Source organism: Sparus aurata, chromosome 9 (assembly GCF_900880675.1).
Source record: "Sparus aurata chromosome 9, fSpaAur1.1, whole genome shotgun sequence".
Classification (NCBI taxonomy): domain Eukaryota; kingdom Metazoa; phylum Chordata; class Actinopteri; order Spariformes; family Sparidae; genus Sparus; species Sparus aurata.
The window spans coordinates 20659683-20684995 of NC_044195.1; the positions used below are offsets into that span (position 1 = coordinate 20659683).

At 39.6% G+C, this 25313-nt stretch overlaps 1 protein-coding gene across 1 annotated transcript; it reads left to right on the forward strand.

Annotated features, from left to right (window-relative positions):
- The first annotated feature begins 2614 nt into the window (after positions 1-2614).
- On the forward strand, positions 2615-24476 carry acvr1c (activin A receptor type 1C). The gene is made up of 9 exons (XM_030429016.1): positions 2615-3776; positions 11245-11475; positions 16736-16981; positions 17090-17320; positions 17418-17585; positions 18729-18885; positions 19406-19530; positions 19707-19837; positions 20721-24476. The coding sequence occupies exons 1-9, from the start codon at positions 3707-3709 to the stop codon at positions 20844-20846; spliced, it is 1485 nt and encodes a 494-aa protein (XP_030284876.1). The 5' UTR covers positions 2615-3706; the 3' UTR covers positions 20847-24476.
- The last annotated feature ends 837 nt before the right edge of the window (positions 24477-25313 follow it).

Genomic DNA, 25313 nt, shown 5'->3' on the forward strand with positions numbered 1-25313 from the left:
TGTTGAGTCAAGTTGGCACACAAAACTGGGGCAGGTAGTTGTGCAGCATAGGAGTACTGGTTGGTTACTGGGCATTTAATGATGCTGCAGTAATGGAATATAACTAAGTACATTTACCCAAGTACTGTACATGAGTGCAATTTATAGGTACTTGTACTTAAGTATTTATATTCTGATACTTTTTACTTTCACTCCACTCCAGTTTTAGGCAAATCCTGTACCTTTTACTGCGCTTGATTTATTAGATACTGTAAGTTGACTTACTTTACTTTTATATATATCTTTATCTATATCTATATCTATGTATGTATATATATATATATATATACATACATGCATGTGGATATATGTATGATTTACTTATTCATTTACTATTCATGTGGGTGACTTATCAGAATAATGTTTTAACACAGTACCTTAACTACTCAAGCGTGACTTTTGGATCCCTTCACAGTACTGTCATGCTGCCATGTTTAGTGGGTTGTCTGTGCTGTATGTGGTGAGAATCTGGAGGTAACAGGGTACAAACACTGTTGGGAAATGTTTTGCCCCAGTGCCTCAAAACAAATTAATCCAACCATAGCCACTAGACCCTAGAAACAAACGCATGGTTCAGTGAACTGCTTGTTCCCAAACTTTTTCTCGTCAACAACCTCAGACGCCACAGACCCTTATTTGATATAAGATTTTTTTAAAATTGTTTGCACAAAAATAAGTGCACAAAGCCTTGACCAAAAAAGTCATTTAGTTAGTTATGTATGGAATAACAGTGAAAAAAAAATATTCCTCTTATTGCTGGTGACCCTCTCAAGGACCCCACTGTGAGAACCTCTGCGATAAACAATTTATTTGCCCGCTTGTGTTTAATTATGGCGCTGGATTAGAGTCAGTGCATCTTCCCAAAACAATCACTAATATTCTCTGGGCCTGTGTGTGTTTGTTGACCTCAATGAGGAGTTCAGTGATGCTGATCTTTAATTGAAGTTGTAAAAAGTACCCGAACATCACACTTGAGACATCGTGTTGAAATGTGACTTCAGTAGAAGTTAAAGTCACCCATATGAAAAGCACAGGAGTAAAAGTCTTCGAGTATCTGATATTGAAGATGCAGTAAGAACTGACCACCTGTCACAGTCATACTCAAAACAAATAGGGGGCAGCCTCTCGCTAGAGTAACTTCTAAATGCTGCCATCTGTAGCTGCTGTTAGCTAGTTAGCTCAGTTAGCTGTGCAGCTAGCAGTCCGAACTAGAATTTGGGAGAGTGCTGGTGCTTACACCGCTAGCACAGGAGCTTTAGACCAGGATGTATCGGGCTAGCTGGTTAGCATGCTAATTCATATAACTTGTTAATGCAAAACATAGACTGTGATGATATGAATGATGAAAGATGTAAAATGTACATTTATACATATATATGTTTACATGTACAGCAGTATGTGTATATGTGTGGACAATTATCACATTCAATATTCTGCATGTTTTGATTGAATGTACTTAGTTAAATCCCTATTAAAGTATAATGTAACAGAAAAAGGAAAGTACTAAGGCAAGGCAAGTTTATTTGTATAGCACAATTCAGACACAAGGCAACTCAAAGTGCTTTACAGGAGCATACAAATTACATTAAAAGACATTAAAAATTGCATTCAAAAACAAGTAAGAAGGCATTAAGAAACAAACATTAAAACATGTAGGCTAAAATAGAAAATGTTTAAAAGAGACAAGACTGTAGAATAAAAGTCACAGTGCAGTTCAAAGACTTGAAATTGCTTCAGTTAAAAGCGGTAGTAAACAGATATGTTTTTAGTCTTGATTTAAAAGAGGTGAGAGTTGGAGCAGTCCTGCAATTTTCACAAAGTTTGTTCTAGATATGTAGCGCATAGTAACTGAAAGCTGCTGCTCCATGTTTAGTTTTGACTCTAGGGACTGAAAGCAGACCGGTACCTGACGATCTCAGAGGTCTGGATGGTTCATAACGCGGCAGCAGATCAGAAGTTTTTTTGGCCCAAAACCATTTAGGGTTTTATAAACCAAGAGCAGGATTTTGAAATCTAATCTTTAATAGACAGGAAGCCAGTGTAAAGATCTAAGAATTGGAGTGATGTGATCTACTTTTTTGGTTCTTGTTAGGACTCGAGCAGCAGCGTTCTGAATCAGCTGAAGCCATCTGATGGAGTTTTTAGAGAGTCCTGTAAAGACACCATTACAGTAGACGAGTCTGCTAAAAATAAATGCGTGGACAAGTTTCTCCAAATACTGCCGAGACATAAGTCTCTTATCCTGGATATATTCTTAAGGTGATAGTGGGCTGACTTTGTAATTGTCTTAGTGTCCCTGCTGAAATTCAGGTCTGAGTCCATAATTACAGACTGAAGCTGAGCAGAGACTTTTAGTCCAAAAACAATTATTTCAGTCTTATCTTTGTTTAACTGAAGAACACTCTGTCACATCCAATCACTGATTTGTTCAATGCATCTACTCAGCATTTGTGTGGAATTATAGTCCCCTGGTGATATGGTTATATAAATGTATGTGTCATCTGCATAACTATGGTAGCAAATTTAATTGTTTTTCTATTATCTGAGCTAGAGGGAGCATGTAAATGTTGAATAGAAGAGGGCCCAGATTGGAGCCCTGGGGTACTCCGCTAGTGATTTTCATCCGTTCAGATGTGTAATTACCATAGACACAAAGTAGTCTCTGTCATTTAGATAGGACTTAAACCAATTTAGTGATGTACCAGAGAGTCCAACACAGTTTTCCAGTTGGCCCAGTAGTATATTGTGGTCGACCGTGTCAAACGCAGCACTGAGATCCAGTAATACTAAGACGGAAATTTTTTCACTGTCTGTGTTTAAATTCATGTCATTGAGGAGCATTTACGAATGCCCCCCTTCCTTTGAAAATTGCAAGTACATAGCATGCTGGGCGGTTGTGGCTCATGGGTAGAGCCAACATCTTGTTATCGGAAGGTCGCTGGTTCGATTCCCCTGGTCTGCATGTCAAAGTGTCTTTGGGCAAGGTACTGAACCTAAAACTGGTCCTGATGTGCTGGTTGGCACCTTGCCATGAATGAATTTTTGTCTTGTATCGGGTATTTTACATTAGAAACTATTTATTTACTGTAAAGCAAGAATTGAAAATGATTTTAAAAATTAGACCCCGTCCCCCAAAACTATTTTCAGGGGCCCCTTCTGGTCCCCCTTGTGAACAAATTGTGGAGGCGCCCCTGGCTGTTGTTTGTACTTCTCATCGAACAAAAACTCTGGATTAAAATAAAATGGATCAAAAGGCCTTTAATATGCATAACTTTGATGTACGCACTTGTAATGTGGTGACATCTTCAGCAGCTGAAGACGTGTCCACGCTGACGGGACGGGGAGGAGGTGTTTTCTCTCTGGACGCGCAGCTCTTAACTGGATGTGCTGCACACTTTCCCTCTGGCTCTCATTCACATGTCTTCATCAGAGGTCTGCAGCTCTAATCCCCTCTAATCCCAGTCAACAGAGGCGGAGCGACAGCGCTGTGTGCGTTTCACAGTTCAGCCCACCCCCCCCTTCATTCAACTGCGAGGCGTTTGTGTGCGGGGCTGCGTGGCACGACCGGACTTCACCGCGATGTGTGATGTTGTGTTTTCTGTTTTCTGAGTGAAACAAAAAAAAAAAAAAAGAACCCGCCGGACACGGAGCAGATGCTGCTCAGGCCATGACCGGTCCCGGGAGGCAGAGCTTTCAGGCGGCGCTGATCCTTCTGTCCGTCGCGCAGCTGACCGCAGGTACAGTGACAGACTTCGCTCTGCAGGCTGCACCGCGCTCATCAAGTGCACTCATTAAGTAGATTACATCATTTTTTGAGGGCTTTTAAGTGAGTTATTTAAACTGTCTCTGATGCACGTTGTCGGTATGATATGATGAGTGGACACCCACATTGTTTTCTGACGGAGCAAATCCACGCTGTTTTTCAAGAATTGTGTCTCCCAACACCAGGAAATGAAGTTTATTCAACTCGACTCAACTTTATGCTCTGAAAAGTTATAAATTAGCCTACTTAATAATAGATGTTTTATAAGGCTTAATGTGTTTCGATCAAGCTTTAAATGCAAAGAGCAGGTGGGCTATTTAAAGGAAATTACAAACAGCATGTGTCTCCAGGTTAGATCACCTGTGGGACAGTAGATATTCACAGACCATGTTTTTTTTTAAGTTGTTCATAATAGTGACTGATAGGCGGAAACAACAGTTTGGCAGACCTGCAGATTAAACTTTACTTAAGAGATGTGTAGAATATTGTCACTTTTATTCTTCGTTCCCCTCCTCCTGTCAGATCTTAGGGTCAGTGTTAAAGGCACAAGTTAAAACTCTGCAGCTGCTTTTTTTGCTCCATTTTTTGATTGACACATTATTGAGATATTAACCTGATACTTTTACCCATTTGTTTTATGAACTAGTTTGGTTTATGGATGTATACTGATGCCAAATCAGTTGGCCAATTCATTTATTGGCTCGTCGACAGGCAATGAATCCGTCACTGTAAGATAATCGATTACTCGTTTCTGATAAAAAAAAAACACCACACATCATTCTCTGGTATTCTGCTTCTCCAGTGTGACAACTCGCTGCTCGTCCTTGTCAGAGATGACAGCACACTGAAAGATATTTTTAAAAAATATTTTGAAAGAAGGCAATTTGAAGTTTTTTCTTGAACTGCATGTCATCACTTTCTTGCATTTTACAGACCAAATGATGAGTCAACAAAATAATCAGCAGATCAAGTCGATCAGTAACTTGAGGCGGTCGTCCCTGGCCCGTATCAGGACCTGTATCAGATCCAGAGTTCAAATAAAGGAAATTCATACAGTCTGTCTCATTGGTGCTAATGACAAAAAGCTTCACTGCATTTCACTTTAAATTGGAGCTCCGTCTGAGTAATCAGTTAACAGTTTGACATAACAGTTGGTCCAAGCATATCAAGCATCTCACTGAAGAAATTCAGTCTCTGCCGACTCTCAGCGATGCATATTTGGTTAGTCTAGGAGTAAATACATTGTATACAAATGTGTGTTCGCCTCCCCAATTCCGCACATCTCCTCCAGAGTTTAGAGCTGCAGAGCCATACAAACATCTTTGGAGAATGAGGAAACATGCACACATTCCGGGATTTGTGGAAAGAAGCAGAAGTGTTTGATTTGAAACAGCATGAAGCTTCCACAAAGTCACTGATGGGATTCAGCTTTTTTATTGTGTGTAATACATGTTTTCCTGAGATAACTGCTCCATCTCCATTACTGCGTCCACGTCGCTAAAAAAAAGAAGTACTCGATGCCTTTCGATGACCCCAAAACAATCATCCCAAATACAGCCTGCATGTATCGCACCACAAAGCTCCAACTGTTATTAATATGTTTTAAATGTTTGTTGTTTGCTCATTCACTGCAGACGACAATCCTTAACCTCTTAATGAACGCCCCCATTTTAAAGTTCTTTTTCCAAAACGACATACCGAAATTCAAAGCATGACAGCTCCCACATAGTTTGAGACTCAGGGATGAGACCCTTTTTTCTAGAAGTGTAAGTGTGATTCTATGACATACTGACACAGAGTTACAGAGGTTGGAACACAGGTTTTGGTTTCCGTCCAATTCAAATGTCAATAAACTGACTAAGATATAAGAGCTCAGGTATGTCTATGGACACAGCAGACACAATTAGGCCATAGCCACAGGTCTCAGCTTGCTAAACTCAAAATTTGAAGTCAAAAGACTAAAAAATTTATTTTTCACAATTTGTTTTCTAAAGGCATGTCTGTGTGTTTTGCTTGGGTCCTTTCTTTCCAAGAGCGCCTACTGAGATTCAAAGGCTTATAACTTGAGAACCCCTTTACCTAGAAACATAATCTTGGTCTCAAATGAAAGCTAAGACCCCGGGGTTTCTTGTTTGTTCGACACTTGTTGCTAGTTTTGGGTAAAAATGACATGGATATTCCCATTCTATGGACTCTTGGCGAACTATGAAAAAAAAAATTGTGGCATGACGTTGTAGCTGTGTAAAAAGGGAGCACTCCGAAGTTATGTAGGCATTCTTGCTTCTCGCGGTAGAGGGCTCTTTCTAATGTTGTGTCATGGTGAGTTGAGAAGGCTATTACATGGTCTGGAAATAACTTTTTTCCTTTGTGTTTGGGCTTAAAATAATCACGACAGTCTCAGCTTTCCAACAGTGAGTATATACTGTTAAGATCAGATGCTTAAAACTCTTAGCAAAAAAACTATTTGGTTTTTTTTTTGCGAAGGGTGTTCGTTTAGTGAAGGGTGTTCCTATGTTGGAACGGTGTTCCTTAAGGGATTAATGAACGGGAAGTCACATGTAAGGGGACTCTCCTGGTTGGATGCTTGATGTATGTCATAAAGAATGAGGCGGAGAGGAAGAGAGAAGGAGGTGAAGCCGTGAGATGACACAATGAATGTAATTGTTTTGTAAGTCCCAAGTGTCCTTCACAGGGAGTACACTTACTAAACTACATGGGAAACCAGAAACGGGCAGTAGATGGAAACTCTCGGTGGAAAACAGCTCCAACATGGCAAAACACTGTATTTTTAGTATATTACTTAACTGCCACCGTATGTGATTAAGTAAGCGACTAAACTCAAACACGCTAATGCTTAATGGGTCGTCTGCTTTAACAAAGCTTAAACAGAACAACCAGCCACATTTAACCTCAGTGACAGCGGTACAGGATATTCAAACTTCATTCAATGAGCATCGTCCTTGAGAGAGTTGTTGCCAAGCAACTCCAAAGTACTCGCTAGGAAAAAAATCCATCTTTTTTGCAATTTTTTCAGTCAGGCATCCCCTGAACTGAAGTCTTGATCTCTTTTTTTTGTCAAGAGGTTTGTGTTCATTCCAGGGGGGAACTATAGAGAGCTATTTAAAAGGTTGGTGATATTCTGTATTATACTGTATATGTCAATAATCCTAAATAAATGTCCAATACTAATGCTGGGTAACACATTCCTTCACTAAATCACCAAATGTACTTTAATGTTTGACTGAAAATAGTCGCAGGGAAGGCACCATTTGCCAAAAAATACAGTGCCCAGCTGTTCCAGGAGAGATTAGTCCTGGCTGTTTCAAAAACAATTGCATTTTCAGTAATCACAGATGGATATAAGAACATTACCTCCATGTATAGCACTCAGTGTAAAGTGGAACAAAATTGCCTTTCTTCAGTGCTCCAGTGCACAAAGAAACAGAAAAGGGACGTAAGATAGTATTGAGAGCAGATCCAGTTATTTTTGTTTCGCACGGGGTGTCTTGACTTAAAGATATATAACAGCGCCTGCCTTTTATTTTGAAGTACTTGTCATCCTGTCTGGGTTGATGAGCTGCAACACTCAATCTGTTTCAGGGATGTTCCTCAAATGTTTCCATCTATTCAGTAGTAAAGTTTAATTGCGCTCCCCAGGGATCAACCCATGGCCCCATTCTGCTCTCTTTTCGAGTTGTATTAAATGAAACACACTGCTCTATGTTTCATTTGAGTCATAGAACCTCCTTCCTGAGTTGCTCATCAGCTCTGAAGCACTAGAAATCTTCAGATCTCATTCAAACCTCGGACGTGAAAAGACACATAACGACTGATTTCATGCATCAGACCGTAAACATTAGATTTAAGCTCCAGTTGCAGGAGTTGGACTGCCATCTCGCGAAAGGCTACAGATGTTGTTGCTTCCAGTTGTGAAATGTTTAATGCGTGGTCATATCTGTCAAGTACTGGAAAAAGATTTATGAATGTTTTTCTCCTTCTTGGAAAGAGTATTACGTGAACAGTATACGTGATTAGATTGCTCAACTTCTCTTTTGGGTGTCAAGGGGTCAAAGACACCACTGCAAGATTTAGTGTGTTTTGATATGTCAGGTTCAACCCAAAAATTAAAACCCAGTCATTTTCTTCTCACCCTCAAGCAGATTGAAAAGCTGGTTTTCGTCATCCACAAAACATTTCTGGAGCTTTACGGCAAAACAGCGCTGCAGCATTCTGTTAAACAACTGAAGTAGTTGGGGACTTGTTTTAGAACGTAAAAAAAAAAAAAAAAAAGTAACTAAAAGAAAACATAAAACGATGTCTGCTTGTGTAATCCAAGTCTCTAGAAAGCACCGAGATCCCAAATTCATTTGAGAAGACGCTATCTCCACCCTGTGTAAAGCCAGAGTCTTCACTGTAGCTGCTTGGCAAGAACAGTTAGCTTGTGTGTCAAGACTGTAAATTAGGTCTTTCCGAATCAAATTGTAAAATCAGGGCTTTTGGAAACTTGGATTCCACTGGACAAGCTGAATATAGACACATTTTAATTTTCAGCAATTCAGCTGTTTTTTTTTTGTTCATATTTTAAGCAAGTACCCATCTACTTCAGGTGTTAAGACAAATGCTACAACGCTGTTTTGATGAATTTGAAACTTTCCATCTGAATGAGGGTGAGTAGATAATTAATGAATTTTTATTTTTGGGTAAACTTATCCTTAAAAATCCGAGCATATGGATTTGGAATTGCCCCTTGAAAAACTTAGATATATGTCAAATCATGAGTTAGGGTTCACGAGTTAAAGCAAAACTCTGCAACTATGCAACCTAGTCTTTTTTTCTGAATATACCCTGGTCAAACCTTCGTTTAAAGGCATAATTAAGATGAAGAGGCACTTTTAAGATTTACCGTATTCTCGTTTTTGGGTCAAACTCATTTTCAATGGTAGTGCTTGGTGCACTTTTATGATAGCATCAAAATGGCTATTTTTAAAACACTAAGAAGGCTCGACACAACATGAAACTTTGCTCGTAGTATCACAAGGGTCTCTACACATGAACACGAGCATTGAGAACATTGTTTGTGTACACAGAGTTTACTAAAAAGAACGTTTTTGAACAACTCACATTAGCAGTTGCTTGTTCTGCTAGCCGCCGTCATGGCAGCCGAAAAGTATCGATCTCAGAATGTGATGTAACCTGGAGGCGATATCTCACGTGACTTTTACGGCTTTTGATTTTAGCATTGGCTCATTTTTCAACTTCAAGGTCAATATTGGTTTTCGCTAATGACAGAACAACTAATTATCCGTGCATTTATATGGAACTAAGCTTTAGGAGCGTTCCACCTTAACTCTCCTTCCCTTTACATCGCATTGTGAAATCGATACTTCTCGGCTGGCAGGACGGCGGCGAGTGGAACATGCAACTGCTAATGTGAGTTGTTCAAAAACTTTCTTTTTAGTAAACTCTGTGTACACAAACAATGTTCTCAATGCTCATGTTCATGTGTAGAGACCCTGATGATACTATGAGAAAAGTATCATGTTGTGTTGAGCCTTCATAGCCCCATTCACACTGGCTTTTGGGTGCGTAGTAACTGTAACTGTCTTTGGCAATTTATATGAGGAAAAAAATACCACAGATATACGTCCTCCCGCCCGTCCTACCACCCGTCCTACAGACTCTTCGTCGGCCCGAAAAACAGTGTCTGTCATCGGCAAAAACTTAGACTCACCGAGTGTTTGTGATGAAAATAAATCACTGTGACGGTCAGCATTCCTGACCGAGACTTCAGTGAACTCCGTTCCGCGAGTGAGGGAGTTAGATTGACAGGGGGACACCAGGGAAACACCTTGAGAACACACCGATGTCATCATCATGACGTGTACCATCATGCCTCTTTATTCTGTGTGAATTCACGCCGGTTCGTCGTTAAGGTGGAGATGCTTCGATAATGTGTGAATCACCATCAGCGGAGAATTGGCGAACTGCAGCTGTGACTTTTATGCGTCTTCTCCTGCGTGAATGGGGCTAGTGTTTTAAAAATAGCGATTTTGATACTATCGTATCGTGTCAGTAGCACTCCCATTGAAAATGAGTTTGACCTGAAAAAAAAAAGCGGCTCTTTTTTCGTAATTATTCGTTTACACAAAGGTTTGACTTGGGTACATTCACAAAAAAGCCTGGGTTGCATTTTGCACTCCAGCTCTATGGATACATACACATAATGTCTCTCTTGCAATATGAGTGACATTTACTTCCTGACTGTCAGTATTAATGAGGCAAAAATGGGTTGCAAATGTACTGATACTTACCTCTTTAGATGTCATAATTAATAAAAAAAAAGGTTATTTGATAAATGACAAATGCAAGGTGCAGAAGCCTCAAGGGGCAAGTGAGAAATCTTTTTTTTCTCTGGTGATCCATTTACAAAGTCTGGAGCTAAATAATTAAAAAATTAAAACAACTAAATAATTTTCTGTGTTTATGATATGGGTCAGGATCTAAGATCTGGTGCGAAAAAAAATGTTTTGCCAGGATAATCTTCATAAGTTCCTATGTTTTTTAATTTGTGAAAACATATGGATTTCTTTAAAAATAAATGAATAAATTAAATTGTATAGAAAAAAGTTATCGTGAAAACAAAATTCACACACAAAATGTATTTTTATCGTGACAAAAAACCAAAACCTAAATTCCACTCACCCATGAAGAAATATAATATTCTACTAGAATTTGAACAAATGGAAAACAAGCATTTAAGATTATCCTTGCAAAAATGTTTTGTACCACCAGATCTTAGATCCTGACCCAAATCATAAACACAGGAAATAATTTAGATAAGACTTAGAAAATGGATGACCAGAAAAAAAAAAGAAAGAAAGAAATGGCGCCTCTGGGCTTCCATAACAAGGATAAACCATATAGTGGAATAATAAGGTGACATACTGACCCTTAGTACTGTAAGAACATATGGTCTCAATGGTCACATTTAAGAGTAACTTACAACTTTATAATATGATTATACTTGGATATCGTAAAAAGAACTTTACTTACCTAATTATTTAACCTACTGGCTATATTATAAATAGATTCATTGAATAACGTATATTATTCTAAGGGTTTGTTTCTAGGTTTCTCCAGCAAGCAAGCAGTGCAGCCTTGCTTATCAATCACCCACAGTCTTATCAAACAAAGCATGACAGCAGCTCCAAGTAGAACACAAGATTATCTGGGTGTTAAACTAAGAGGCATTACTCTGGTTCCTCCACGTCGGGCCTTTTAAGAGCGTGGACCTTCTTACATAACAGAAGAATCCTGCTTGACAGTTTGAGAATTAAACTGGTGTCATTTTGACCCTTAGAGGTTTTATCTTTTACGAATCATTGATTGAACTTTGTTGAAAGTGGTTATCTGAACACAATGAGCAATTCCATGTGTTTCAGGCCTGAAGTGCGTGTGCCAGCTGTGCGCCAACAACACCTGCGAGACGACGGCGGACGGCGCCTGCTGGAACTCTGTGATGTTGATCGACGGGAAGGAGGAGGCAGTCAAGTCGTGCCTGTCGCCCTCCGAGATGAAGGGCCAGGTCTTCTGCTACAGCTCCAGGAATGTCTCCAAGAGGAACTGCTGCTTCACCGACTTCTGCAACAACGAGACTCTGCACCTACACCCAGGTAGGCGCTACTGAAATAATGCCATCCTGCATCTATGTCTGTTTGTCTTTTATTTATTTGTTTCATGAATGTTGTCCAATTTAGACCAGTAAAGATGAATATCTAACTTGTAACGGCGAAAGAAAAAACAAACATATTAAGTAAAGACGGATTCATTCCCGCCCCAGACAGTCATTCCATGTCACGTTGTGCAGTAGTTACAGTTTTCATTCGACAGCAGCACCAGCCCAGTCTGTGTGGGATTTCCCACTCATTCTGGCCCTGGCGAGACGACGTGGATGCTGATCCTACTAGATCCTGTGACATAACAAATCTGGCCGAGGCAACGGGACGGCGTGTGTGATCCTCCCTCCCTCCCCTCCCACGATTTATAAATAAATACTGTCAGCCATGTAGTCCTGCTGCACGTTAAAGCCTCTCATGTGTCCGCTGGGCTGAGGTTGGCCTTAACGCACATGGTGGATTACTTACACCTGTGGAAATTTCAGTGGAAAAGAAACAACGGGACGTCAGAACAACAGAGGTTCAAAGAGGTTACATTGCTGCCGTGCACTAATTGACGTTTTAAGTATACTTCCAGTTATGGTTCGTAGGTGATCGAAACACTTGTTTTAACGCACCGTGTTAATTGGATCATTTAGGAAGAATGTGAATCAGATTTATTAAAGCTGCAGTAATCACTTTTTTGGCATCAGGGACAGAACTCCACGACTAGCTGAAAAACACACATCATGTCCTTGTGAAGGTGATGTGGTTAACGTGTCATGGACATGGAGCAGCGGTAGTGTCTGATGGAGTCGAGTTTCTAGTCCAGCAATAAGTCGCTCTCCTCGCAGCTTTGTTTTTTAGGCTTCCATTGACTCATGAGGAGTAAAAAAAAAAAAAAAAAGCCTTTGTTTCAGCTGCTAAATCTCCACTTTGTTCACCAGTTATTCTCTAACAAAGTCTATCCGCTGTTTGGTGCTAAGTGGCTGGAGAGAAGGGGGTTGAGAGAGCAGTTCGACTGACCGAAGATGTTAAAACTCTCACTAGAGCTGTGTGGAGCTGCAGAGTGGGTTAGTCATCATGAGGGAGCCTGTACCCATTTGAATAGTTTTTTGGCACTTTGCTCAAATGAATATATTGATGAGTGCAGCTCTGAAGGTGCAACAATCGTTCCTGGAGAAAAATCGTCGATTGTTGAGTCTCCTTCCCAGATCGTTAAATACTGAATCTCTGGGTTGGTATGTTGGGCCTGCCACCGACTACTTACACTGTCGGCAGGTGCCTGTTCATGTTGGGTCTCTGTAAATTAATTGATTACAGAGTATGAGACTTGAATTGACTGAGCGTACCGTGCTGTATGGGAACCTGTAAAACATTATATTACATCCATAATTAATTGCATTTTTAATTAATTTGCATTTTTTTACTGAAGAATTTGACGATAATCATTAACAGCAAGCAACACATGTGAGTTCAGTCAAGTCCATAACATAACATCCACCCAGGATTAGTAGTATAAAGCAGTCAAATATATGTAAAGATATCAGCCAATGCACAAAATATTATGATTATATAGAATTTAACCATAAAATAACAGCTTCTAAATCATGTTGATGGTTTAATGTCTTGTTAACAGGGTGAATGGTGTCTCTATCACTTGTTTCTGCACTGTGTAACTTCAGTCAGAGGGTAGGATCACAATGTTACATACATGTTTACTTCAACATACAAGTTTTCAAAACATAACATTGTTATGACTTGATGAGTATTGTTTGCAGTTGGCAATTACATCTGTCAAACTGTTACAGACCTGGGAAGTTAGAAAACAGATCCATTCAAGTGTGGCAACCACATCAATTCTTCTAAAGAGAAAATCTGCGGCAGATTCCGTCACCTGTATTCATATTTAGTGGTGCTGCTGCATATGCGCCTGTGGACGCAGTGTTGGCCCATCCATAATCTTTGACACCTAATAAGAGCGAAAACTAAGTGTTCCCCCTCCACTGATTTATTTGTTTAAAGTAGTTAGATGGCACAGTCAGACAGTGGTCACTTTCATTAAATGTAGAGGTGATGCAGGAGATTTAAAGTGCTGCAGACTGTTGATGAGATGGGTCAGTGCTGCAGCCTGAGGCTGTGATGGTGTTGACTGTGAATGAGGACACCAGAATCAATCTGTTCCACTGCTCTGCTAAATATCAGCATGTGAGCTCGGCCACTCTGTTGTTTATTCTGTACACGGATGCATAAATGCGTCGGTTCATGCTATGGTTTCCTGGTTCTGTGGACTTTGATAGTGCCTGGGTTCATCTGTGGTCAATTTTCAAACATGTACTTGGATGTGGTGCCAAAAAAACACTTAAAAACGTGATATGACTGCTGAGATTACATCCCCGACCTGCGCAGCACAACTCACCTCAGAGTCAAAGGACGGTTGAAATTTGTGTCGCCACTTGCTCAGAGGAGAGGAGGTCTTGTTTTGCAACATATCTGCTGAGCTCCAGTTGGACACATGACAGAGATGTATTTAGGTAAAAGGCCAAAGATGTCTTAGGAAACTGTGGTTTAGTTCAGGATGTGTTGCTTTGCACATTTAGCCTTTTGCAGATGTTTAGGTCACACTCGTGGTGAGGACATTTCACGCTTTGGGGATTTTGATGTGGATGAAGAGGGTAAAGGGACATGGAACAACTTTGTTGAGTTTTGATTTTTCAGTCTGTGTTGTAAGAATCAGAATGAAAAAATGTGTGCACGCTGTCCTCTTCACCTGCACTCGGGAAACATGTAATAAAACATTTCAGAACACAGACCTTCATCAGGTTATTGTGTTTATTTGTTTGATTTAGTTTTTTGTCGTGTTTTTGTGGCCAGAGTCTTCTTCTATGCGCCTGTCGACCCACAGATGTAAAAAGTCTGTATTGTTATATTATCCACATGGTCGTGAGTATGTTTAAAAGACATAGTTCTTCGTATTTCCCCGAAACCCTGTCTTTTAATTCTGGTGCTATGCCACAATTGCCACATTGATTTGTTGATTCATCAATTAGTAGAAAGTAAAGCTGAAAAATGGCACACTCACTAATCAGCAGTTGACCAAATTTAACATGTCAAACATTTGACCTCAAAATGGAGAGCGGAGAGGAAATCTATTGTAATTTAGAGACTCCCCAAAACGGTCACACCACTTACAGGCATCGAGTACTAATTACAGGGATTTGTGTCTCCCCAGGAGAGCGACTGATGGTTTTGCAACTGAAAAGTGTCATAGTTTTAGTTTGGGTTCTGTTATTTCCTCTTTTTTTTTAAGTTATATCCTCCTGTGTCGTCTCTCACTTTCTACTTCCTCCCTTTGTCCGTTTTCCCACCCTTTTTGCTCCTAGCCTGTGTTCTATCATTTAATCAACCCTTCTGTATTTAAGTCCTTGTCTTCCCCTCTGGTCAGATCATCCTGAGTCTGTTCCTGTGTTACCCTGTCACGGTGCCTCATGGTGTGTTTCGGGCTTTTGATTCCTTGTGTCTTCCTGGTTTGCACTCTGCTTTTAATTTGTATTTTATTTGTATTTTTTTTTTGGGCTTGACCTGCTTTGTGTTGTTGCTTTACTTTTGGAGGATTTTGATTGTCAGCTTTATATTTATATATATACACACACACATATATATATATATATATGTATATATATATATATATATATATATATATATATATATACACACACATATATATATATATATATGTATATATATGTTTCTTCTCTGCTGGCTTGTGTGTCTCGCATTTTTACAGAAAGTAAAAATCAGACTAGCCTAATCAGTCTAGGACTTCATATGACAAAAAGACATGTTGCGAACGATTCATAGGAATGATCCTTTTCGTGTAACTGTTTTTCATTTTCTCTGAAAACAGCTGATGAAATCATGTCGATGTGACATTTGTTGGTGCCTGTACCAAACAAACAAACATGTTTATTACATCTGGAGAACAAGAATTGTAAGCCAGGACATCTCTGCAGCTCTACAGCACTCCATTATAATACTGCCGTCACACATTTTACCTTTATCCAAAAACTGCAGCTTCTGTGATTTGGGATATTTCACTTCGCCATATTGTGGTTTTGATTAATGCAGCTTTATTCAGGTCACAGTCCACATGTGAAATACACTGGCATGTAGGCAATATGATTGAGTTGAGTTTACTGCTAATACTGGGCATGTGCATCCTGCGTTTCTATGGATATTGTTTGTGATATCATCAAACTTCATCAAAGTGACAAACAAAGGTCTAATATGTTGAATCTCACCAAACATCTCCAAGCAATTCCAAACAAGGAAAAACAGCTGCGGCACAATTCAAACGTCTGTGTTTGTTGGAGAATGTTTGATTGGTTTTGCTTCTTCTCTGATCGTACAGAGTCTTTGGGCCGTTGGTTGGACAAAAGAAGCATTCTTGAGACGTCACTTTGGGCTCTGGGAAGTTGTGATGAGCATTTTTAACTGCAATTCTGACATTTTATAGATCATTAAACCATTGTGAAACTAATCGGTCTTTAATGAAAGTAATTGTGTAATGCTGTTCCAGTGTTCCCCGTGCACTGTTTTCCCAGCACGTCTATAAATCACACATTATCACAGCATCCACTAACTCTCCTGTTTCTGTTAGTGTCCAGGTCTTCTCTGTCCACCCACAGACAGACTAAAGGTCAGAGATAGAAATGCTAGGTTACGTTGTTTTTCTTTTTTCCCACAGTTTTATTACCAGGTGGAGTGATGCACCTGTTTCTGATCAGAGCGTATCGCTTATTTTAAATGAAGAAGAAGAAGAAGCCTGTCATGAGAAAAAATATTAATTATATTCAGATTTCCACGTTATGGAGAATTGGCACTGGAGGATTCTGCTGCTGAATCTCTTTATTACCTTTAATTACTGAGATTTATGGTCGGACACAACTTTGTGTCCGCCACATGCACGTTTTCTATCTCTTTAATTTTAAGAACATTGATAGGGTCATGGCTTAATTCTGCTGAGCTTAAGGTCAGAAATGTGTCCTTGTGAAATGGTACATCAGCACGTTCAGCAGTCGCTTTTGTCCTCTTTAGAAAACCACTTAATGATTTTATCACCAATGACCACCAGAGGGTGCAACAATCATGGAGAGCTCAGTGATGAAACATAACTACAGATGACCTCTCATCCTACTTATCCTTTGTATTAAGAATTCAGTCATATACAATATCTGCTACCTTCTCATGTTGGATGTGTGTTTGTGTGTGTTATCAGAGAGGCCTTTGGAAGAAGAGCCCGGCTGGAGCAGGCTGCAGCTCGCTGTGGTGATCCTGGTGCCCTCCTGCCTGGCGTGTGTGGGCATCCTGCTTGCCGTGTTTGTCGCGCAGGGCCGCCGCTGTGACTACAGCAGAGCCCACAAACAGGACCCAGAGGAGCCGCTGGATGACCAGATGCTCATGTCACCTGACAAATGTCTCAAGGATCTGATCTACGACATGAGCACCTCGGGCTCTGGCTCAGGTAAGAGCAGAATGTTTGATTCTTTCTGTGTTAACTTCAACTTAATGATTACAAATAAATATCAGCTCATGGTCTTGCTGGTGGGAATCATTATTTTGTGTCACGCAGGTCTGCCTCTGCTGGTCCAGCGGACTATAGCTCGGACCATCGTCCTGCAGGAGACCATTGGGAAGGGTCGATTCGGGGAGGTGTGGCGGGGGAAGTGGCGAGGAGAGGACGTGGCGGTGAAGATTTTCTCCTCCAGAGATGAGAGGTCGTGGTTTCGCGAGGCAGAGATTTATCAGACAATCATGCTGAGACATGAAAACATCTTGGGCTTCATTGCTGCTGATAACAAAGGTGTCGCATTCAGATCCAAACATAATCAAGTCCACTGTTATTATAGTTATGTGGTAACATTCTGACACGTGACTGTATAATCCGCTGTGTGCTGCAGATAATGGCTCGTGGACTCAGCTCTGGTTGGTGTCAGAGTACCATGAGCACGGCTCCCTGTATGACTACCTGAACAGGTACACGCTCTCTGTGGAGGGCATGATCATCCTCGCCTTGTCCATAGCCAGTGGGCTGGCACATCTCCACATGGAAATCATCGGCACGCAGGGTAAGGCTGTGACTATTAAAGTTCACCCAGAAATGAAAATTCACTCATTGTCTTCTCACCCTCATACCGACAGAAACTCAGGTGAAGTTTTGTAGTCCACAAAACATTTCTGGAGCTTCACAGCAAGACAGTGTTGCAGTGTTCTCCTAAATAACTGAAGTACTGTAGATCAAGATTAGTTGAAAAACATAAAAAAGTCACCATACAGCTCGTCTGGAGTGATCCCTTTTAATTGATTTGAAAAGATTTTATTTACACACTTTTTAAAACTGAAATCTTCACTGTAGCTGCTAAGTTAAAGTATTAGCATGCAGCACATCGGAAGTAGGCGCACAAGCTTGACTGCACATCAAGGTTGTAAATAACGTCTTTTCAAATAAATGTGCATTTTAAAACAAGTCCCGAACTACCTTAGTTGTTTAGGAGAATGCTGCTTTGCTGTAAAGCTTTACTTGACATTTCATCGGCATGGGAGTGAGTAGCCAATGAGAAATTTCATGTTTGGGTGAATTATCACATAAGTAACTGAAGAACATGAATTCTCGCCTACTGACATCTTATCTAGGGATTCGAACAATAATGGCACAGAAATTTAGGGCTGCAACCAAAGGATATTTTTATTATTTGATTGAATGATTAGTCAATTAACCACTAAAATGTCTAAAAAATGTTTGTTACTGTTTTCAATTTTAAGTCATGTTTTTAGATGTCTCGCTTTATTTTATTAAGTTTTTATTGATGGCTTTGTTAATTTGATTATATGATGTTATACGGCATGACAGAATACCGCGAAACACTGGTGCACATTAGCGGTTCTAGACCAGTTTTAAAAGGGGGGCCAGGTTGGGGCTGGCTTTTTTGTTGGGGGGCACATACAACCTAGGAAAAAAAGACAAATCCCTCATTCAGACAAGGGATAAATGGAACTTAAAACAGTGTTTACAATTTCAACAATTTTGATTGGGTAGTTTGTCAGGGGGGGCCACAGGGGGTCCGGACTCAGAGTTACAGGGGCACTGGCCCCTGTTGCCCCCCCCCCCCCAGAACCGCCCCTGCTGGTGCAGATGTTTGTTTTCCATCAATTAAACTAATTATCTAATAAAAGTCTAATAAAACTTATATGTAGCCTTTTTTTTATTTCAGGGAAACCTGCCATCGCCCACAGAGACCTGAAGTCAAAAAACGTCCTGGTTAAGAAGAACGGCACGGCGGTCATCGCAGATTTGGGTCTGGCTGTGAAACACGACTCCAACACCAACACCATCGACATACCATCCAACCACAGAGTGGGAACTAAAAGGTTGGCGCACCTTCACAAGGCAACATATACGTTACACATACCAAATTTAAAGTGAAGTGAAGGTCCAATTTATTTTCATGTGCTCGACTTCAAGTTTACAAAGTGGTCTGCCTCTACATTGCTCCAAAGTCAACATGTTTTCAATATTGGGCCAAATTTGGTAATTGGTTCACAACATGGAGTGAGCCAGCTCTCTCAGACGATGGGGACATAACATTGGACAAAAGTCACAAAACCTAAAACATATTTTCTTTTCTTCTTTTTCACGTTTTTGATAATTATACTGGCAGCCAGGTGTCAGCCAGGTGTCACTCAAGTGAGTAAAGGTATTGTACGTAATATGTAATGTTCGACTCTCTTTACGTTCAGAGTGATGAGCTGAGAATTGTTTTTTTGTAATGGCTCCATATTCAGACAGGACCCAGATCAACAACAAACCCACTCACAAATCATTTAAGGTTGTTTGAAGTGCTAGCCGCCTTTGTATTTCATTAGGCCTTAATCACTGTTTCCCTTGCAGGTACATGGCCCCGGAAATCCTGGATGAGACGATCAATCTCCACAGCTTTGAGTCATTCAAGCGGGCGGACATCTACGCACTGGGCCTGGTGTTCTGGGAACTGGCCCGAAGATGCTCCGTTAGGGGTACTTAAAATGACACGCGCACACGTACACCTTCATTTTTTTTTATCGAAGTCAAACTGTGGCGCAGATATTACACGGATGACACCACTAATGACACCCAGCATACATCATCAGTTAGGCAGGGGGAAGAAAAAACAAAATTAACCGACTCTCTGTCTTCATTTTTTTTACCCCAGGACTTAACGAAGATTTCCAGCTGCCTTATTACGACCTGGTGCCTTCAGATCCGACTGTCGAGGACATGAGGAAGGTGGTGTGTGAGCAGAAACTCAGACCCAATGTTCCCAACCAGTGGCAGGGCTGCGAGGTGAGACAAGAGGAATCTGTCTGATGATCATGTGAGATAGTTATACCTGATAGTATGAGACTAACTCATCAATAGTGTGTGTATAACAGCGAAATTATACTGTGTTGCCTGATATAGAACATATTTCCAGTTTTTGACCAATTTGATACAAATACAGCTTATTATGGCTTATAAAATAGGTACAAGGTAAATGCATCATTAAGGTAATTTAGTTAATTAAAATGTATCATTTTACAAGACTGGGGTTAAAAAAAACTATGTTTGAATCATTTTGTGCCACATTAACAGAGAGAAAAAAAAACCTTAATAAATCTATTTTATAAAAAACTTCCATCCTACAAACTGAACTGAGAACTTGAGCTCCCCCCACCGGTGACTGACAGCACTATTGTCAGCTTAGTTGTTTTACATTTAAGCTTATTACATGGAAAAAAAGTAAGTTTTGGGAGGAAAAGACACTCAAAACTCAAAGTCACATCAGCACTTGTGGGATGACACACCTGACACTTTTTCTTAACTTCGCCTTTACTTCAACTTCATGTAATTGACCAAGAGTGATTCACAGGCTGAGATCAGGCTCTTTTTACTTGAGCCTCTTATTGCTTGCATGTGCTTTCACTAATTTCCCTTCAAATTGATATCTAACAGAGGAGAAGCAGGACTAAGACTTTTGTGTAATTCCGACACATCATATTATTCATTTTTGGGCCACCAAATAAAATGTTATTCCACAAACTTTACCCTCTGTGGTGGGAGATTCAGCATACATATGAAGCTTTTAGTATTTATATTCAAGGTAAAAAGCTCACACTTCAGTCTGTCGAAAAAAAAGGGACATTCTGTTTTTTTAATAAAAAACACTGTGTCCTTGATGATTCTCCAGGCTCTGCGTGTGATGGGCAAACTGATGAGAGAGTGCTGGTACGCCAACCCTTCTGCTCGACTCACTGCTCTGCGGGTCAAGAAAACTGTGTCCCAGCTGTCCGCCATCAAGGACGTCAAAGATTAGATCGACTCGTTTCCCCGCAGATCGGCGCTGGCGCAGGAACTGGTGCAAAACGACCGACGGAGCGCTTGTCGGAAGCAGGCAGGGAAGAAACCGCTCTCTGCAACTGCCTGAGGCTGCCCTCTGCAGGACACAACTGCACTGTTCACCTTCAGAGAGCGGATTCAGTTTGTTTTTTGGTGCCAAAGTATTAAAGTAAAAGGGTGTCTGTGGCTGCTGCTGTGCACATAGACACCATATAAACCAGACGGTTGAAGGAAGCCATATGAAATAAGAATATGTGTAATGTATATACAGATTATTTTGCTACCTCAGACATTTAAGTGCCCAAAGCTTAAAGTTGCACATTGTGATGATGTTTGTGCCATATCTTGTAGCAAACACAGTACTGAAGCGTAGGTAGTGTGCTGACAATCGCATGGATACTGGATGAGTCGCCCTGGTATCGACTTGTTATAAATGACACACTGTCCCTGATAATTTGAGCTGTAAAGTTTGTCGTTGAAGATAAACGGTCCTTCAGCCCAATATATCCATGCAGGTTTTCAGTGTGACGAGCTGCTTGTTCTGTTGGTCCAAATACTGTGACGACAATGTGATGACATTCATGACTCCCAGAGGATGTATCCCAATATTTGTGATGATCCTCTGATTTATCTGTCAGTCCAGCTGAAACTGATAATCTTAAAATTATTTTTATCTGCGCCGCCCACAGGCCAAACTTTTCTGGCAGAGACTGCAGGTGAAAACATGGATCAATATTGAGATTTCCGTAACAGAACACCTTCTTTCAGACTTGTGGAGAGAAAACGTTCAAAATAAACAGAAAAGTTATTATTTTAGCTCAATCTGGAAATGTGTGCAAACAAGCACATCTTTTATTATATAGCCCAATGTGCATACGTAATCATTTAATCAGAACATTTCTGAAAACTTGGAAAACAAAAAAAAATGTCTTAATGTAAGTCATCAACTGTGGAAGTTTCATCCATATTCACCCCATTCACCTGTAGTGTCTTATGTTATTGTCTAAACAATGGAATGAATTTTACAATGCATACCTTTTTAAAGGTCAAAAGTTAATTTTTTGAGGCTGTTGACAGCATTTTAGTAATGGAGTAATAAAAAAAGATATCCAAAAGTTGTTCTTTAAAAACCTCGGACACTAATATGTCAACAAAATTAAACAAAACAATTGTGGACCTGACTTTATCATAACTTCAGATTTGTGTTCTGAAAATATGTCCAAAGGATTACATTTTAATATTAAATTAACACTATGCATAATACAATTTAATTTCAGAAAATGTTATTTGAATAATTAATTATTTGAATAATTTTGCTTGGAGTGTTTCCCCTTAGATATGTAGATTGACTAGTTTTCAAAACTAAGTTGTCTCTCCATGTTTTTTAAAGCAGACTTTTGATTTGTCCTCAAATTGTCCTGCTATAAATTTTGCACATTTAAAGCTTTCATTTTGCTGAAAAGAGCTGCTCTCTGACAGTGAATGAACAAAGGTTCATTTATGAACTTGAAAAGTGATTTGTCAAATATATTAATCCACACTGGAAAACAAGCCCGACTCTGTTCGGTTTCCCAAATATGATGAAAGCAAAGATCCGCTCCTGGTTAAGATAAAGATAAATAACAAAAACAAGAGGATAATGACAAAACACAGAACAGATGAAAAGGCAGATGTAGAAGTATATCATGTCAATTGCTTTTAATGACACTGGTGGTAAATCTTTAAATTTTTACCTTAAAATGTCTAAAAACAGCTGGACCTTTCTTTTATATTTTGTTGACTGACATGATCCTAAATGTTTGTAAGAATTGCTCAAACCCAGATAAATCATTAATTTAATTCATGGTAACTTCAGAGGAAACGCCAGAGACTGAGGAAGGAAGTCGACAAACATCACTAAAAAACCTGTTCTGTGAAAATCTCTGTCTGAGTTACTTCAGATAGATTTTGTTTAGCAGTGGTGGTTGTTTAACAGTGGAGACAAAAACTCCCATGATCCCACACTACTCATGTCTGTTGTTGTTACTGAGAGTTACTTGTAGTAGCAGATGTTACACGCGTGCTTCAGACATATAACTTCACATTTGGGAGCTGGGCGCCTAATGAGGCCTGTAAAGCCTCCTCACAACAGGTTTAGGGACAATCCGTACACCATGTGTGCCTGTATGGGCCTGCATGGGAGTGTTTCATATCATGTGAAGTGATCCCGCATTCAAAGATGTGAATCTGATTAATCAGTGTGGTGTATGTGGAACCGGTGCTGTGAGGATAACGTATCCCATCCATCATGGGGTTAAATTCACATCTAGCTTTATGTAACACAGTCAATGTTCATGTTTTTAGTTTGCTAAGGTGAGTTACATATTTTCCACGTAGCTGCTTACTGTAAGTGTTGACACGTACAAGTGTTCTACTGGATGATATGTAGCATCAGCTGTGTTGCCTCCTGAAAATAAGCTATGTACAGTAGCCTGTTGCTCTCTAGGGAAATATCCAACCCAGAAATCTCTACAATAAATTTTGACAATGTACTTTTTCTGCAAACCACAGATATGTTACAACTTTATGTCTCTTTAAATTACATTTTCAATTTCAAGTTGTCGCAGCATTGTGCGGTTCTGGTTAGGTTAAAGCAACATTATGTAGAAATTGGCATTTTGTGCACTTTGGTGCCTCCCAGAGTTCCTGAGTGCGTCACCACTGTTGTAAATACAAATCCCAGGTCTGTTACAGTTTGACAGAGGCAATGTAATTGCTAACTGCAAACAAAACTCATTACGTCATAAAAATGTTTTGCGTTAAAAACGTGTATGTTGAAGTAAACATGTATGTAACGCTGTGATCCGACCCTCTCACTAGTGTTACATAGTGCAGAAACAAGAGATAGGGGGCCGGAGTGACTCAGACAGAGACACCATTCACACGTGATTCAGAAGATGTTAATTTAAGGTAAAAAAAGTTGCATAATGTTGCTTTTAGGCACAAAAACAACTTGGTGAGTCTCAGGAAAAGATCATATTTTGGTGTAAAATCATTGATTAGGTTGTCGCAAGCACGGCTGGAGATGTTCCAAGGTCCCTGTAAAATTGTCCAGTGGTTTCACACTTACAAATGTTGAAACGCAGTCGTGCTGCTATGAAAGTCAGGTTGTATACATATAATGTGAGCCTGACATGACACGTATTGCACAAATGTCAATATGGCACATATGACACATACAAATTTGAGAGTATCGGTGGTTTTTCAGAAATGTTAACTGTCAGCGTTTTATTCTGCTGTTTTTGTTCTCTTCTTTCTGTGAAATGATTAGTCGACTTTAACTGTGCAATCACTGGACTTTTTGTGTTGCAGATTGCAGATAGGAAATATTGAAAATGCAGTATTCAAGCGTCTGGCTCTGCCTGTGTCCATTGTTAACACTTGTAGTGTAATTAAATTAGCTTTATATCTCATGTTGGATCTGTGCTGAGCCAAGCTTCTGTTTTGTCTTTTGTGTCATATCTGCTTCTCCAAGAATCAGACAGGTGACACGGAAGAGATTGATCGCTAAAAGACTTATCAGTCATTCCAAAGAGGAGTGATCACCATGTGCAATTTCTGACTGGTGTCTTTATATATATATATATATATATATATATATATATATATATATATATATATATCATATATATATATATATATATATATCATATATATATATATATATATATATCATATATATATATATATATATATATATATACATTCTGTATATTAAATTGCTAAATATTAACAAATGTGATACTGCTTTCATAATTTATATATATATGTATATATATATATATATATATATATATATATATATATATATATATATATATATATACTTTTGATCAAGTTATTATTTAGATTCATATTTTGGAGTCATGTATGTGAATGTTGTGTATTGTTGCTCAGATTTCATGCCGTTGCACTGTATCTTTTTCTCTTGCACTATTTATTCTGTATAGAAATAAGTGATATCAGTGGGTCAATAAACTGTTTTTCATGGAGTCAATTGGTTCACCTTGAAATGAGTCTTCTTCATTACCACCAATGAATTAACTATACAATAACCCTGTTATCTACAGAGGTGAGATGCTGTGTACTTTTGGTATAAAATGTCTGACGTGTCAGTTGTGATTGTGAAAGCACTGATTCTGCAGAGCTCTGCACGCTGACAGAATTTCCCAGAGCAACTTATCTGAAACAGGCCTTTTTACATTTTCCCCATCTCGCTTACCTTAACTGACGTGACTCATCGCCACTCTCTGTTCTGCCGCTCTGTGTGTGCGAGGGCTGTTTATGATGTGGATGTGTCCGTTACACAGAGGAAATCAGGCTGTACCACACTGAGGCTATCAGCACTTTGCAGATGAGTCAGAGAGGCCTTAAGATTGTGCTGCAAGATGCTGTAACAGATTTT

What these genes read in the sequence shown, in the direction of transcription:
- acvr1c (XM_030429016.1), top strand. Translation starts at nt 3,707, where the DNA reads ATGACCGGTCCCGGGAGGCAGAGCTTTCAGGCGGCGCTGATCCTTCTG. An exon ending in CACCTCGGGCTCTGGCTCAG is followed by an intron (nt 16,982 to 17,089) that starts GTAAGAGCAGAA and finishes TGTGTCACGCAG; the next exon opens with GTCTGCCTCTGCTGGTCCAG. An exon ending in GGAAATCATCGGCACGCAGG is followed by an intron (nt 17,586 to 18,728) that starts GTAAGGCTGTGA and finishes TTTTTATTTCAG; the next exon opens with GGAAACCTGCCATCGCCCAC.